Genomic DNA, 17,747 nt, shown 5'->3' on the forward strand with positions numbered 1-17,747 from the left:
AAGTATTTTTAATACACTTCATGTAGCTTAAATAGTATTTAGTAATGAGCACGTAGTCACACTGAGTGAAGTATATGTGAAGAGAGAACACTGTCAGGCTTATTTTAAAAACTGTTAAGTGATGCATTTACGACAAAGTTTTGGGGGTACTCCAAGGAAAGAGTGATTTGGTGTAATTCAAATCTAGTGTCATCCCACTCTTAAAATTTCTGGCAGCCACGAGAGTTATGTGTACCTGGTGATGTGGGAATATATTTAATTGATTGCAGCGTAAAAATAACTGATAAATCCTATTTATGGAAATATCCCATTCATGCTTCTGTGAATAAATGCTGCTGTATGAATAAGCAAAAAATAATTTTTAACCCCCCATAAATATACAAAATAATTTTTTAAACAATCAAGATACTTGATTTTTGCAGTTGTAGATCTCAGTTTGGGAAACTGTTGCAACAAAAAAATTTGAAGCAGCTATGTTAGTCTCCATCCTCAGTTTGCCTCTCAGCTATTACCAGCAGTAATCACAACCCTCTTGTACATTTCCTGCTGACAGAAAAGCAGTGGCATTTTAGAATTTCTACATCATCTCTCAGCATGTAGACAAAGGGGTATTAGATGGTATTAGATTCCTATAAAAATTTTACTTATAAATCTGCCTAATATTAAAGTGCTTTAAAATACCAGAAAATGTAACTTTGCAGTGTGCATTTTGTCACTCTAATCACGTTTCCCTACCAGACACATGAGAACTATTGAAACTCTGAGGAAGGAAAGAGTAAAAAGGTTACAAAGATACCAAAGAAGCCGAAGCCTGAGTCCCCAAAAGCATTTGAGTCTGTCCCAGAATCTGGATGCAAGTCAAAGAGATCTAGACCTCCCCAGCAAACGCCGAGAATACCTGCAACAGCTGAGAAGAGATGTGGTGGAAAACACCAGGTGGGGCATTAGAAACCTCTCTTTAGGCCTGATGTTCATTAACAGTGTTCACAGTGGGTGCTCGTTAATGGTTCTTACTGACATCTGAGACTTCAGGGGCAGAATTTTTCTCAGTGTGGGTGTATTAACCTTTTGGACAGAAAATGCTTTCAGGAAAAACACATGCCTGATTTTAGAAAACATTCATTAAAATCTTGGGTCTAGTTTTCTTTCAGTCCATAACAAGTGCCTAATTTGTTATATGTGTATGATGGCTGGGGACAGCCAAGTATTCAGTCTGGACTGACTGGAGACCAATCTGTCTTCTTACTCCTTGTTGTGATTTAGGAATGATATTCTCCAGTTTGGTACTCCTGCTAAAGTCAGTGCTGCTTCCCCTTCCCCTCCAATTGGAGGTACAAAAGGTAAAGATCATGGCTTGAGATGAAAACAATTTGCTGGAAACAGCAATTAGATAAGAAAAAGAACAGTAACAGCAACTGCATTAATAACAGAAGGTGTAAGAAAATTAATGATTCAAACAGAAAGCCTCCTCACAATAGACAATATGGGATGGCTCCCTCTGCCACAGCTCAGCTGGAGGGAACCCCTTCTCCCTCAAAAGTCCCTTTCCTCCACCAACAACAATGATGTGAGGTAGTACAGAATAACCTCTGTGTCCTGGCCATGCCCCTCCCAGCAAAATTAACCCTGTCCTGGCAAGAACCAGGACACTCCTTCACTAACTTAAAAGCTACAGAGTTCAGTTTCATTTTAAATATCAGAAAAGCTCTGCAACACTTTACTCTTTAGAATTTCAGTTTCTCCTTCCCCACCATATTCCCTAAATGACTTTTGCTTCCTTTGTGGCCAGGAGACAGTTATTTTCCCCAACACAACAATCTTGTATGTGATATGCCAAAGCCATAACCTTATATGGAGACTTGATTTAGAAACCACTGTAGTAATCTCAGTAGTAAACTGGACTTGCAATCTGAGTAATTTTCCAAGCCTTATGTCTACTTAGCCTTTAGTGAGCAAAGAGCTTTTTGGAGGCTGATATGGTGGGTTTTAATTGCTTTTCTGGCAGGTTTTCCTGTTCTAAATTGAAATATGATTTTCTTATTGTATTTCAAGTAATTATGTGTGTTTCCCCTTACTTGTCCATTCTTACAGAGTTCAAGAACCAAAAAGAAGAAGCATTCAGCACCCTTCAGACATTGAACTGTTGCTCCGAGACTATCAGAGGGCACGAGAGGAAACCAAAACTGAAATTGCAAGAGCTAGAGACAAACTTAGGGAGAGAGCAGAGCAAGAAAAAAGGCGAATACGAGAACAGATATTTTCTCAGTTACAGAAGGTGAGCATTATATTGAAAGTATACATATTGTGGAAGTTCTCAGGATTTTCTTTGTATGTAATTAATATTTGTATGTAATTAATACTTCTAGCATTGAGTAGTTGCATTGGTAAAGTAAAATCTTTAACAACTGTATTTGACTAAAAAGTTAAGTCAGGAGCTTGAGAAGTAGACAAAGAGCAACAAATGGGACTGAGAAGACATATTTTTTTAAAAACTTCTTCCTCTTAAAAGCGTCCTAGCATTAGTTTGATAGTCTGAACTCTTATATATGAAGAAAGCAGCAAAAGCTGCATTTTCCCAGACTGCCAAGTTTTACAGAGTCATTCACTCTATGGCACTCAAACAGACTTGCTTATTTAATGCTTTCTGTATGGCAAGTTTTTGTCAACACTTCTTGAAAGAAACTGGATTCCTTTAGGTTTCTCTTTCAACTTCCAGTGCTGTGGTGTTTTGGTTTTTTGTTTGCAATACTGTGATGTGTATTACAGGAAGAAGCAAGACTGAAGACTCTTGCAAGTACAAGCACTTTATGTACAGACTCCAGCCTCAGCCTCTCCTCTGGCCCAACATCTGGTTACAACAGCAGTAATACTGCCACATATACTGCAAGTAATTTCAGCAGCCAGGAAGGGCAGGTGAGAAACCACTGCTGTGTGAGACTGATGTCTCCTGATGCTTCAAGCACAGAGGCATGATGTAAGAACAGAGATGGTTTTTGAGATGAATTCTGGCACAGCTATGATGCAGGACAAGTTTGCATTACCACTACATCGATAGGTGACATGGGGTGAGGGAGCATTTAATAATGTAATTGCAAAGGACAGTGACACACAATTTTTGGTGGTTTGGGATTTTTTGGGGGGGGGGCCGGTTTTGTGGGGTTTTTGTTTGTTTTGTGTGTGTGTTGGTTTTTTTAAATTAGTAGATAAAAAAATCAGGTAGTTACCTCTGCCTATGTAACTATCAGAGAACTGTCAAATGTTTTAGAAACAACAGGTCTTTTCTTGTGATAAATCTGACAGCATTCGATATTCTATGTGCCTCCCTTAATGCTACGTGCATTGACTTAAAGAGTTTCCATGTGAGAAAATGGACTTTCCTGAAGTCACTTTGTAAGTGTGCACCCATGCTAGTTCCTTACACTTGCTTTGCTAAATTTCCCAAGTCAAAGTATCATTTCATAACTAGGGGAAAGGCAAAGGGGTTACCTCATGACAAAGAGAAGCTTCCAACCTTATAAGATTTGCTACTAATATTCTGCTGCTTGTGTAACACAATTTATTTTTCCCACTTCAAATGAATGCTCACACTTCTGCACTTTCTTAAATCAGGTTTCTTCTGGAAATACTTTGCTTTCAAGAGATACACGAGGTCGCTCAGCTGTTAGAAATAGTCAGCTTTATACACCAGAGCAATTGCATAATGATTCAACGTTTGGTAAGTAAAACATAAATTTGCTTCTTTTGAGCTGTATCCCAAATCCTAATAAGATTTGTCATTTATATAACTCAAAATGTAATTTGAATCTGGGTATTGCAAGGATGTCACTACCTTTACATGACTTCAGAAAAATACCACCCATCAGTAGCCAGAGCTTGCTTAAAATTTATTTAAATATTAAATATTGTAATAAGTTGTAACAATTAAATGGTGGTTTAATTGTTATAAATTCTCTGAAGTTGGTCTTTTGATGTGGTAACATCAAAGTACAGCTTTTTGAGATAATAGCAAGATAATATTTTGAGTGAAGGAAGGAAGCAAGCAAGGGCTGTGGGGCCCAAATCTGCAATGAGTATAGAATTGTACAAGCAAATTCTTATTTTTAGCCTCAGGAGTTAAGCTGTCTATTTTTTCTTATTTTCTTACATGTGGCAATAACCATTAAAACTTCAGTAACACAAGATATAACTGCAGTATAAATACCAACAAACAGAATGTCTAGGCAAGGGATGTTATCACTCCTTCATTAGTATCAGATGGATTGGGGGCTCCAGTGGAGAGTTTAAGTCCCTACAATTTAAGAATAGTGGTGGGGTTACATTATAAATTTTTTATTCTCTCTCTGGCTTTTTTTTATTTCCTGCAGAAGCCAGCAGAATTCAGCCACCTCTTCCTTCAAGTGGCACCAGCTGTAGGTTCACTCATGGATTAACTATTTCTGTGAATTCCTCTTCAACAAAAGGATACCAAGATTTATCCAAGCATATATTGGCTAATGCTACCACTGAGGTAAGTAAAAACAAAATTTTCACTTATTCCTCCTGGAAGCTGTAGCAAAAATGGGTGGGACAAGTCTTGTTCTACATCACAGTTACCTATTTGTCAGGTACAGGACAAACACTAAAAAATTTTGAAGGATAGGTAAAAGTGAGCCAGGCTGCAGCCATGGGGTGCAGAGGAGAGTGTGGGGTGTTAGCTGGAATGTTTGAGTGATGCTGGTGTCATTTGTGATTGTTTTCTAAGGTAATGGCAGCATGCTCTCACAACCTGAGGAACCTCTACACATGCCAAGCAGCAGCTGGGTGGAAGTAAGTTCATGGCAGGTCTGTGTAAGGGGAGGCCTTTCTCTGTACCTGGCCCTCTTGCAGGCAATTACCTTTTGTTTGCCTCTCACAGATACCAGTGTACAGAAAAAGAGGTGCAGGTGTACTACAAAGTCTTCCCTTCAGCAACAAGGCATGGATTTCTGGGAGCAGGAGTGATAGAAAGACCTCTTCCCCATGTGTGGGGACTGGTGAGAGATCCTGGCAAAAGGCATCTCTACGACAGCTCTATCAATACAGCTCGAATACACAAGAAGGTAACCAGCCACATTCACCTGGGTGAGTATCCTCACACATCATAGCAGATGACAATCACCATCACCATCTGGATGTAGGCAGCCAGGAAGAAAGTTACAGGCATCTTGTTCCATTTCTTCATGTGTAAATTAACAATTTCTTTATTTAATATGGGAACTTCAGCTTTGCAAGGCTGTTCCAAGGCTGATATTAAACACATCTTGCTGAGAAGTGCAGCCATAGACACTGATTTGAAAGTAAAGATAAACCTGAAGTGGTTTGGAAAAGCATTTAAAATAATACATTACAGTATATGAACTAGAGTTCTGCAAAAGCCAAAATCAAATATGTATCTGCATGTAAGGGGTAGGGAAAATTGTAACAAATTGAAGTTGTCAAAGTCTAATTCCCCTTTCTTATTTTTTTTCCCAGTATATTTAGTGACCGATACCTCCCTATGTTACCTAAAGCAGCCCCGGGATTTCTGCTGCATTACTGTAGAAGCCAAAGAGGTAAAGTGAACATTCTGTCTGCAGCACAGGAGGAGTTGTTCTGATAGTCTGGTTCAAGATAAAGGAGGGAAAGAAGTCAATCATATCTGCAGAAGTTCCAGTGCAGCAGAAAGGAAAGCCATCCCACTATCACACAAGTGAATTATGTGTAAAACCCTCTTGTGAATGACAATTGCTAAGCAAGGCCCATCAGACAAATGTCACACACTATAGTCTGGTTGCAAACACACAGGATTTTGACAAAAATATATTCAATAGATAATATGAAAAATTACTACTCTTTTAAGTAAGTAAGGTGAGAAATATGCATCATGGCAAACAAAGAAAACACTGCTATAAACATAAAATTTTTCAAATTGTCATCTTTATACCTTGTCATGTGCAGGAGAACTTGTCTGTCCTGGCTATTCAGTCTGTCTATGATGCATCCATGCCTCACCCTTGTAAAGAAGCAGTGAGAGGGGAGATTTTGCCAAGTGCTTGGATACTGGAACCTGACATAGTGAATGGAAGAGAGATCACCAGAGTTATTTACATGGCACAGGTAAGGATTTTGCTGTATGTCCAACTATGAATGGAAAAAGTTGTTACACAGCAGAACACTTCAGAGCTGGTAAGCAACAAAAATACAATCCTTATGCTATGCTCCATGAACCTTATGAAGTGACCACAAAGTCACCTCTTTCACACTTCTCAATGCAGAGACTCTTACTCAAATTGTGTTTAAGCTCATGCTCCTTAAGATTTTAGAGCCTTGAAGGCTGCTTCCTTGGATATCAAGTTCTGCTGTAAAAGTTTATTAGCAATTTTAGTATATGTTTTGTTCTCATGTGGTGAGCCAACATGGGGAGTCTTGTTTGCATTTTTGCCGTGCTGTGGACACAGGAAGTCCACCTTGGGTTATACTATTTTAAAAATCCCTGAAAATACTTGGTGCACTTTTCTAACCAAAGTCATTAATTCTTCACACTTAATAGATACAAAAGAGAAGTCAAAATTAGGATTCCAGTTAAGAATAAGAAAATTATAATCTTATCATCCATTTTTTAGACTCATTTGAAAAGTAGGCTCTCTTTGAGACGGGGGTACTAAGTATTTAAAAATGTCCAGAAGAGCATGCCTTACTGTGTAAAATTTATTTAAATGCGTATGTAGAGATAAATGCCATTAGTCCTTTAAACTCTTCTATTTAAAATTTAAAGATCCATTTTTAAAAAAATCATTAATTGGCACATGTATTTTACAATGCCTAGGTGAAATGTATACATGCCTTTTTAAATTGTATATGCATTTTATATTGCCCTTTAGTGTATGCATATACATTTTCAGTAACACTGTGTGTCTCAAACTAGTAAACTTTAATCCAAGCTCAAATTCAAAAGGAATGTGGGTCATACCTGCTAGAAGCAACATCAAATGGCAAAATTTTGAAAGTCTATGGAGTATGGGGAAGAAAAAGATATAAACCAGACAGTAATGATGGCATTTGGCTGCTAACTGCTTTTGTGCCTAACACAGACTCGTTATATCAGAGTTATTCCAGACTGAAGAAATGTTCTGTTTAAAGAGGTACAAACTCCAATGTACAGCCTTTGCTCCAACCCCTGCAGGTGGACCTCGGTGCCCCGGCTATCCCTGCCAGGCTCCTGAGCTCCATGGCAAAGCGGCAGCCCCTGGTGATCGCTCGGCTGGCTCACCTGCTCACTGCTTAGTGCTGCAGCACCACCAGACACTGGAGAGCCCCTGACAGCTCACAGGGACACACAGGTATCAGAAAGGCTCATGGAAAATGCTGCCTCTTGAGGGAACCACCACCAAGCCTCACTTCACAAGCCCGGCTGCTACTGCTGCACTATAAGGAAGTACAGTCAGAGAAAAGGATCTTTTGTTTTAGACAACACCATTTATAAGAAACACAGCAAGTTTAGTGGGGAAACAGCAGTGGAAAACCTCCATGGAAGAGAAGAAAGGTGTGCTGCACAGTGAGTAGAGGAAGAGACTTTGCTTTACAATACCCAGAATCTTGGACTGTGTTACTTAATTCCTGTTTCCAAGCAGCTTCAGAGATCAACTTATTTCTTTAAGTAAGTTTAGGCTGGAAGCAGTACCTGTATGGCTTGAGACCTTTTATAAACTCTTGAGCAGAGCTGCAACGCCACTTTCTAATGATGAGATAAGTACCAAATGCAGAATTCCTCACTCTGTAGATAAATCATCAAATCTTAGCTGGCTGCCTGTTCCCCTTGAAGAGGGAAGATAAAGCAGCACAATATTCACTAGACATCCTACACCCCGGATAGATTTTTTTTTCATGTATTTGCTGACGAGTGTAAGGTGTTTCAGATTGCCACTACACTATGCAGCATCAGTGGACACCACCATACCTCAGGACACAGTTTTACTGTGCTGCAGAATCAGGTGCTTTGAAATAAAGAAACCAAACCGTTCTACACAGTGACACTGTCATGGATAGGTTAGTACTCAGTAATCAGCTTGTTTCTAGAATTTAAATCCTGCAAGTAATAGTAGCTCCAACATTTTTCCATAACAGCTTTTTCCATCAGCCCTTCTACACTTTCACCCAAAGTGAAAATACAGCCTGGTCATAGTCTTACAGTTCTTTGTTCATAATGTGACCAGCTCTCTCACTGCAGCAAATACAGACTCTTCCCATTCAATTACCTCATGGGACTTCTGTGGCAGTTAGTCCAACAATCCTGCTGTCAGGCTTTACATGTTTGTTCAACACAATCCCTAGCTGGTTCACATATTCATAAATTTAAACAAAGCCACAATCACCTTGAATATCCAAATAACTTCATTTGAGTCTTCAGCACAATAGTACAGAATCACTTTATATATATCTAAGCAATAAAAGCTGCTATGTTCTGCTTTCATTAGCTCAAAAAAGCCCACATTGTTCAAGAAGCTCTTGCACTTTGAATTTGTAAAGTGAGAAATGTGTACTCAATCAGCCACCCTACTGCAGTCAGTGCCTGCTACTTTAACACAGTTCCTTTCAGTACAAGCTGCATTTTCCCAGCACACGGTGAAGTTAGTTGCACTTCCCACCTTTGAGTTCAAGAGCCAAGATCTACTTTTACTCTGTCTTTGCACAGGTGCAATTTTGGTTCTCAGCTTCTGTTACTTTCTGTTACTAATATAGTTTTAAATGAAAAGACAATAGCTATTTCAAATTGATACTTAAGAAAATAGCACTTCTAATACATAGCTGCCCAAGGCTTCCTCCTCAAACTAGATCAGGGAGGATAACAAAACCTTTCACTTACAAATTTGCTTTGTTTCATCTTTGGATAGTCATGATTACAATCCCAACACAAATATATTAGTGTTCTTTTTCTGGTGAGGCGCAGCCTTTTGGTAAAAGCCCGAGTCACAGCATGGCTCACTTCGAGTATCACACATCTTACAGGGCCCTCAAGGAAGAATGGCTAACCTGTCACAGAGTTTTCAGCAACTGAGCAAAATGACAGATTTCCAGGTTTGTAACATGTAAATGTCCTCCCTTCAGTGGAAACCCAGTAGGAAGAACAAACAAGGCAGTACAGTAAAGCCCCAGAAAAAAATTATCACAACCAGCAGCATGGGATATTGGCTCTGTCCCCAGTGCTGCTTCCATAGCTTTCCAGAGGAGGTAGGGGAGGTTTTCATACAACCCACTACAGATTTGCTCAGTACTTTGCTTTTTTCCCCCCTTTTATTTTGGACACGGCACTAGTGATAAAGCAGTTTTTGTAGGAAAAAGATCTTGGGGGATTGCCGTTGATCAACGATGCCAGTGCCTATGAAGGATAGTGTCTTATTGTACAGTGCATCAGATGTTTATTTTTATATATACTTAATTTTTTTTTCTATGTTTACAAATTAAGTTATTTATATATGCTTGGTTTGAAGCGTTTTTATATGCTATCAAAGCTAAGTTTTATTTTTATCGGTATTGAATTAATGTAACTTTTTTTTAATACAATCTTCAATTGATACTAAAAAGCCTATTTATATGAATGTTTTCTTTTGCAAATACAACATTTTATGGTACTTGCTAATGTATGGCATTGGTTTGTTTGGAAGGAAGAAATAAAGGCCCAGCAGATATCAAATTGGGTAATCTACAAAAGGCAAAAAACAACTTCTTGTAAGTTACTGCTGAGCAGCAGATGATCAAACCAATTGTATTGTACCACCCAGGGTTGAATCTCTGCTCCTAAATCAAGGTTGCTATTTTCATATCCACAATAAATGGTATTTTCTACACGAGAAAATGTGCCCCACCTTATTTTGCTCCAGCTAAGATACCCATCTATGGAACTATGCAGGATAGAAAAACAACACAAAGGCAAGTTTGTGGTAACAGACATAGGTCTCCTACTTACCTGCTGAGGAATGGGTATGGAATATCAACTTTTGGCCCAAGAATCAAGAAGCCAGTCACTGCTTAGATTTGGGTTCTGTGACAGTGCTTCTCCAAACAAAGGGGGTTTTGTTTGGTTATTTAAAAAAAAAAATCAGGTGGAGCTTCTTCCCAAGTCCAGTTGGATAACTCCCCATATCAGCACATTCAGAAAGAAGTTAATATATCACTATTTTTCCTAATTCTTTTTTTGAGACCTGTGAGTTTGCAATAAGACAGACTGGCAGAAGAAAAGCCACACCCTCATAGATGGTTCTCAGTGAGCTGCTGCTCTCCTGCCTGCAGCACCTCTGGCACCAGCAGCAGTGCCCAGGACAGAGGGACAATGCCCAAGGGACTCACACTGGGAGAAGGTCACCAGCCCAGGGTCATGCCCTCATGTGTGGTCCCATAGCCAAGTGTCCACAGGCAGAAAACCTGTGCTCCACAACTGTCCCTGTGCTTTGGACACAGAGTGGGGTGTCTGGTTTTACAGAGCAGATGTGCCTGGGGGCCATGGGATGCCCAAGAACCAGCATCACTGCATTAAGTCATAAGAAGAAACAGAAGTGTTTCTTACCTGCTGAGTCCCACTGCAGAAGTGTCTCCCACCCCACAGGGCACAACTGTGGTTGCTGGAAACTGCTCCTGAGGCTTGGTCACCTTTTAAATAAAAACTTCCAAACATGGATTAGAGAAGAATAATTCCAGTATGCTGAGTTCATGGAAATGGTTGTGGCCATGATATCTATGCAAACAGTTTCATGATACCCAAATAAAATCCATGCCAGAACCAGGAGCACCTTTTATTTAACTCTTATGGATTCCAGCCCCTTCCCCTTTCACCACCCTGCCCTCCCTTACGTAACGAAGTAGCTTTCTATTTCAGCAGAAGCTGGACAGGCCAGACAGGAAGTCTGTTCTGCACTTTCTCTGCCCCATATTTTGTGCCAAGGTATCCATTTTATTCTTCAGCCTAGTACCAAGAGGTTCTATACTGAGAGCTTGAACACAAGGCAAGATATTTAATGTTTATTATCACAACAATTTCAAATGAGATCTGCAGCAAATCATCACATAACACTCAGCCTCAGGGAGCAGGTATGGCATGATATAATGTGCTTGCTCTTCAATTTGTATTGAATTGTTCCATTTGTATTGGCATTGCAGCATGCCTACTTTTGGGGGCTCTCTCATTCACAACAGAAAGCCCCTAAAAAGAGGAATGATGGTAGAACCTGCCAAATCTTTTAATACAGTGCTTAGTAAATAAGAAAAATCGTAATATAATTCAGACACTAATGTGCCTCTATGATTTCTCTTTCTGTATCACATACTTTAACAGAAGCCACAGTTCTACCTAATGAGTCCTGTCTGTAGTTTTTCTTGAACCACTGACTCCAAGATGTTACCTTTTCTCACCTTATACAGGGAAGAGGTTAGTTCATTAGCAAGCTAAACAGCCCTGGCTTCACCTTGTCCAGAGGCTGTTGTTATATAACACAGAACTTGCTTTCTGGGAAAACCTACACTACCAGGACACTCCCAGACAAGGAAATAATGTCCTCACTGCTTTGGGGCAGGGGGAGGGAATCCCACGAGATAGCTGATGGGCACCTAAACATACTCTGCTACTCACCTGCCCCAAACTGCAGTTCAAGGAAATACCTGGGGAGAAGGAAGTGAACAGGTCACACTCTTGTTGACAATCTGTCTGTAAGGACAGAAAATGCCCACTGTCTTTCAAGAAACAGGCCCCTTTCAGAGCCCACTCTCCAGAGAACACCATAGTGCTTCTTCACTACTTTGTCTGCTCTTCCAGGCTGTAGTTCCTCTTGCTGCAGCAATTCTGACTGATGAAACCCAAATTCAAGGCAAGAAAATTATAAAAAAAACAGTGAATAGCAGCCAGATGTCATTTATGTTCACAACTATAAAAGTATCTTAAAAATACTGTCTTCAGTAAAAAATATAAAGAGAGATTTTATCCCTTATTTCTATCAAAAACCCTGGGAAATTACAAGTTCTGTTTCCACCAAGAGATGGAAAAACCCTTAAGCATGTACCTCCTTTAGGAATAATGCCATCAATGGTATAGTGGATTTATTTAATATGGTTTAACTTTTAAAATTAGTCTTAAAAAATTAAAATCAACACTGAGCTTACAATGAAAAATAAATATAGGCACATCTCTGTGTCATATAGGTTCACCTCTTCCTTCCCCTGACTGTTGAGGCTTTGTTAAAAGACAACATGAGAAGTCACATTGAGTTAAGATACAGCCACCAAGAAACCAACTCTCTGATCAACAAAGAACTTGAGTTGATTCCTGGGTTTGGTCACAGCTATTGCTGCACAAATACAAAAAGTGTCTCTGAGTCCAGAGAACAGCTGCTCTGAGATACGATCAAGGTGCTTAAAAGACTTTTGACTTGGAGATCCATTTGCTGATGTAAATCCTTCAGCAGAGTCACCACAGCAAAATGTCCATGACAGAAAGCCCAGTGCAGGTTTTGCACAAAGTGATCTCTTATCTTCAGTATGCTCCCAGCAAAGAGCTCCCAAACCTTTCAGAAACACTGAAAATTCCATTTGCATCTTCATTAGTAATTTTTGTCCACAGAGTCCACCTCTGCTAACTTTGTGTGGTCACAGTAGCTAGAGATTGTCTGGTCAGCTCACAAGGGTTAACCCTGGGCTCCTCTATCTGATGTTCTGATACAAATATTCTGGACAGCCTTTTCAGGTCTTTTATAAAATCCTGTAACAAACAGATACAAACCAGAGAACCCTCAGTAAAGTAAACAAAAGACGCTGACTTAAATTTTCCTTAGAGAACTTAACAAGGTTAAACATGTTGATGGTTTTCCAGTGCAAAAAGCTAGATGAACTACAGAATTGACTGCAATGATGAATACCTGCAGACATGCTCAGTCTCTCCTCTAATCCCCACACCCTTCTCAGACAAGATCACTGCCGCATTTTAAATGGTTAAAAACAGCTCCAACATGCAAGTGGTCACTAGCCTTGGAATACTGTCCATTTTAAGCAAAGCATTTAGGTGGATTCCTGCATTTTGATTGTGGCCAGAATACTGAGACTCCTCTAGAACATTCCAACAGCTGTCACACTCTGGTGGTTGGAGGCACAGGGATTTAAGTTCAAGGCTGGTCAGTTAAGACCCTTCCCAACACGTCATTCTCAGCTGGAAGCACACTCAGGCTAGAATTGAGACTTGGCAACTGAGCCAGTCTCTAAACTAGTTAACAATTTTCTTGGAAATGTTTCTACTGCATGGGCAATGTTGGATTCACACAAGTACAGCTTTCAGCCAAACACCAGCAACAGAAACAAGTTTGTTGGCAACCAGTCCTTCCTTTGCATTAAGCAGGAACGACAGATGGGAAGGTTATGGCCCTTATCTATACAAAATAGAAATACAAGGACTGTCTGTTTCTACAGATTTACTTTTTATTTCACTTACTGTTCATGCATATCTAATTACTTACTGAGGGCCAAGGGTGCTCTTCAAGGCTATGCAGGCAACTCTGGATTTCACTAGGTCTCATTAGTTCATGTTCTATAAGACCATGAAGCAAGAAGAGGAACAAATCCCACTGTACAAGAGAAGAAAATAACAACAACTCAAAAAGAAATGGATTGTGTGCTTGTTTCCTTACCCATATATAATTCACATTTTTCTTTTTGGATCAGAACGTGGAGAAAAGGAGCAAGCACATTATCTGTCTGCATGTGACAATGAAGACAAAAGCAACATCCAAAATGAATGAACAGAATTCCTTTTAGCTCATACATTGATTGTATCCTACCATAAGGTTTCAAAATTCTCAGTTTATAAACATACCAAGAATTTAATTCCTGCCTGATCCAGAACAGCATGAAAAATTATTTCTTTGATTTCTGAAGCAAGCTGGATTTAGCCTGCAACTAGATAAAGTGATTTTCAACTTTCATTGGGATGCTTGTGACACCAACATGCATGCAGAAATGCAAGCTGATAAAAGACACAAGAATGCAACCAATGATAGTCATGTGTGTCCAGTCCCTGCAATATCCCAGAACAAAGGGGCCATTTTGCCATTGGCTCCTAACCCAAACTGTGCCTTCCCGAGGGCCCTCCAGGCAGGTACCAACCCCTGAGGAGCTGCACACATCCCTGTCCTTCACTGCCCCACAGAAACAAGGCCAGCCAGCAGCACCACAGCCCGCCAGCCTCAGCAGCCACCAGTGAGCACTGCGGGCTGGCAGAATTCCTGCACCAGTGCCAGCCTGCTCCACACATGGGAATGTGCTTTACCTCTCGCTGCTTGGCTTCTGCAAGATAACCAATGTTCTTCTTGCTGAGGATCAGCTGCACAGGCACACACGTCCCAAAGTCCTCCTTCCAGATGGAGATCAGCAGTTTTAGGAGGCCACAGGTAGGATTGCTCTTTACACGCAGCCTCTCATGGCTCTTCTCTGGGGATTTGATCCCGAGACTCAGAGGAACACGATCTGAAACTAAGAAAAGGATGGAAAATGAACTCCTATATCTGCATTATTTCCTTTTATAGTCATTGTCTTGGTTCAGGAGCACACTTAGGGAGTACAAACCAGTGAACCTAAGAGGACTGGAGTTTGGAAATATGCAAAATTATGAGCTTTGAAGCTATACAGACAGTATGACATAGGAAGAGATTTCTATTCCTCAAAGAACACTCCAGTTGGTTGGAGTATAGCCCCAAGTCTTAAAAGTCAACCTAATACTTAGCCAAAGAGAACCTAGGTGTTACTGCAAAGGAGAGAAGAGTAACATAGTTTAACATTTAAGTCTATAGACAGACTGAACAGTTGTCCATAGTTTAGACTACAGGCAGAGTTACATGACTTTACACAAGTGAAAGTAAAGTGAACGCTGCTTAAGTGCAGATGAACATAAACAGAAGTAAGATACCAGTTCTTCCTTGGTGCACTCTAATGGAACAGGACAGGTTGACACTGCTGTCCCCAGAATAAATTTCACAATATTCAGACGTGAACTGCCTTCTGAAAAAATAAATTACAAAACTGCTAAAGCTGGTTCTAAACCCACCAAATTACAAGGCTGCCCATGAAGAAAACACTTGCATTGAGATCACAAGCTCCTGGTCAGAGAAAAACTGTATTTACACATCAGAGCAAGAGAAAAAATCTAAACTGAAGAATGTTCACAGGACTCATAATACACAGAAAACAAGTTACTTTCATTCTTTCCATAAGAAAGCCATAAAAACATAATTTAATGGAAAAGGTCTTTACTTTTAGGAAAAAAAAGCCCAAACTCAGTCACAATTTTTCAGAGGCAGAAATACTGGAAAACATATCCCATATTTAACTGAAGGTGTCAATAAATAAAAATCAGCAGAGATGTGAAACAGATCAGAGATGGTTAGTCACTAGACAATTCTGTTACACAGAATGTAAGAGGGAATAAGAGCAACCACCTAAACTGACAGAAAAAAATCTGCAAAATCAGCAACACCAGAGAGAATTAAATATCCATGAGCTCTAAACACTTAAAGCTCTGACCTCAAGGATCTAAGAGAACTGTAATAACAGATTTCAGTCTTAAATCACAACTTACTTACCCAGCAAAGATGCCAACTCAACTGTGCACTTGGCCAGCTGCTGTTCTGATGTGGGACACAAGAACTGGAAAACACAAAAAAAGTTATATTTGGTCTCCATACAGCAGACTCGATAAAACAGGGCTTCACAAGGGATAAAAAAATACCCGAGAGAAGTAGGCAATTTACAGCAAAAAGCACAGAGCTGTAATGAGGACATCACTAAAGACTGAAAAAAAAAGTCATATATGAAAAGGGGATTCACAAAGGCAAACTGAAATAACAAGCAGATCTCCACAGTCTAAAAAATGCAGTACAACATTGCCACATTTGAGCTCAAATAAAAACCCCTCAACTGAACTCAGCTGTGAGGCAAGACAAACTAAAAGGTTTGCAGGCACCAAGACAGCCCAAAGTAATTCAAAGGGGTTTTTTTGTAGCTTTTTTACATCTTTTACCTTTCTGCATCGAAGTGTCTGACTCAACCTTCCCAGCAAGCACTCCAGCCACAGAAACTCAACCACTTCACCCTCCTCCCGTGGGCCCACAGCAACACAGAGCACATCCTTGATGAGAAAGACAACAGTAACACACACATTAGTATCTTGCTCTTTCACAAACAGATCCTTGGAGTTGTGGCAGACCAGTTCATAAATAGTTCTTGGGTCCTGATTAAAACCAGAACCAAAGTTAGCATAAACATTTCATAAGACAGATTGAAGCTGATTTTTCACAACCTTACTAAGATCTCATTTTTCTAGCACAGTTCTCACTAATGTTATGAAGTAAAATTCAATTATGGCAACAAATTCATCTTCCTTAAAAGTACTAGCACTGAAAGTTCTAGGTAAATTTGACAGCACAGCAAGCAAGTTCAGGGTAGACGTGCTACAGAAATCCAGAGCCCTCTAATATCGTCAGGGAAGCTTCAGCGCCAATGCAGAGGTTTCCTGACACAACTTACCTTCCTTTTTTTATTTTAGCACAAGGAAGACAGCATTAAAGGATGTGAACTCACTTTCACACAACTGCTGGGAAAGCAATGACAGTGATAACCAGCATTACTTGTCTGTCAAGCAGACAACCAGCTGCAAAAAACATATGCAGAATACTGGTAATAATGGTAAAAAAGTGAGGTGTTCAGAATTCTTCTCCTTATGGGGTACATAGGTTAAATAGTTGCAAAATTGTACACAATACCATGGTGTCCACACTGTGGTGTCTATCCCACTCATATCAAAAAGGCCACACTGCCATGCTACAAGAAATCCTTTATTTGAGATAGCAGGGATTGAAAAAACCTGAGAACTTTCCATCATGCTTCCTAAGCACTCCCCACAGCCACCTCCTCAGAATGAGAACATTCCCTTAAAAAACCCAAACAAACAAACAAAACCCCACAAAACAATAATAAAAGCAAACCACAAAAACAGCGATGTGAAAAATAGAAAGGCAAGCCAGGAAGTGAACGCTGTGTACCTTAATCTCATTGATGATCTGGGAGGGAAATGGGGCACAGTGCTGACAGCCTGGAGGACAGTCTCTTCTCAACTCAAGAGCATCCTCACCAGGCAAGGGAAATCCTGGGACTTTCAGCATTCTGTTGAAGGTTGCCTTCACTTCTCTTTTGATGAGTGCTACAGAGAACAGAGAAATCCTGTCTGCTTCAGTTTTTGTCTCCACTAAAGCAGAGAATCATTTTCAAACACCCTAAACCTCTCATTCCAAGGGCCACAGCGAATAAGGCAAAAAGACATTTTACATTTTCAACCCTCTCTCCCTGACCTCCCACTGTATTTAATGTGCAGAGACCCATGTGGAGAGGGTGTGCTAACCCACAGCTGTAGAAGGCAGCCACCCATCACTGCCAGCTACCACTGGCAACTCATCTCACTTCCCATAATATTTCCATGGGTTTAACAAACACAGTAGCTAAGCCAGAAGGCAAAGCTGAAGTAGAAAGCCGATTCAGTGTGATCATACCAGTTCAACCACTGTGCCCATAAATGCCATATGTCTTCTACTAAAATATATTTTGATCAGCATCCAAAACACTAAACTCCTGTGGCTGCAAATGGTACTTGGACATTCCTCTGCAGGCTTTTGGCACAATCAGCTGGAAAAATGGGGTTTCAGAGACTCTGAAGAGTTGCCAGAGCAGTA

The 17,747-nt window shown here is 40.1% G+C and overlaps 2 protein-coding genes across 2 annotated transcripts in view; one reads left to right on the forward strand and one right to left on the reverse strand.

The window, feature by feature from the left end:
• The window catches only part of STARD9 (StAR related lipid transfer domain containing 9), a 95,465-nt gene extending 87,966 nt beyond the window's left edge, over positions 1-7,499 (forward strand). Inside the window, exons 25-34 of the mRNA XM_066321264.1 lie at positions 739-936; positions 2,092-2,275; positions 2,767-2,913; positions 3,610-3,715; positions 4,365-4,507; positions 4,742-4,806; positions 4,895-5,100; positions 5,491-5,570; positions 5,956-6,114; positions 7,181-7,499. Coding sequence (XP_066177361.1) covers positions 739-936; positions 2,092-2,275; positions 2,767-2,913; positions 3,610-3,715; positions 4,365-4,507; positions 4,742-4,806; positions 4,895-5,100; positions 5,491-5,570; positions 5,956-6,114; positions 7,181-7,282 — 1,390 coding nt within the window. The 3' untranslated portion in view covers positions 7,283-7,499. The remainder of the gene's footprint in view (positions 1-738; positions 937-2,091; positions 2,276-2,766; positions 2,914-3,609; positions 3,716-4,364; positions 4,508-4,741; positions 4,807-4,894; positions 5,101-5,490; positions 5,571-5,955; positions 6,115-7,180) is intronic.
• A 4,549-nt stretch (positions 7,500-12,048) lies between these two features.
• The window catches only part of CDAN1 (codanin 1), a 29,125-nt gene continuing 23,426 nt past the window's right edge, over positions 12,049-17,747 (reverse strand). Inside the window, exons 23-28 of the mRNA XM_066321267.1 lie at positions 17,064-17,221; positions 16,043-16,150; positions 15,606-15,669; positions 14,297-14,499; positions 13,488-13,595; positions 12,049-12,739 (exon numbers count right to left, since the gene is read on the reverse strand). Of these exons, the coding sequence (XP_066177364.1) occupies positions 12,614-12,739; positions 13,488-13,595; positions 14,297-14,499; positions 15,606-15,669; positions 16,043-16,150; positions 17,064-17,221 (767 nt within the window). The 3' untranslated portion in view covers positions 12,049-12,613. The remainder of the gene's footprint in view (positions 12,740-13,487; positions 13,596-14,296; positions 14,500-15,605; positions 15,670-16,042; positions 16,151-17,063; positions 17,222-17,747) is intronic.

This window comes from Sylvia atricapilla, chromosome 6, assembly GCF_009819655.1.
Source record: "Sylvia atricapilla isolate bSylAtr1 chromosome 6, bSylAtr1.pri, whole genome shotgun sequence".
Taxonomy (NCBI): domain Eukaryota; kingdom Metazoa; phylum Chordata; class Aves; order Passeriformes; family Sylviidae; genus Sylvia; species Sylvia atricapilla.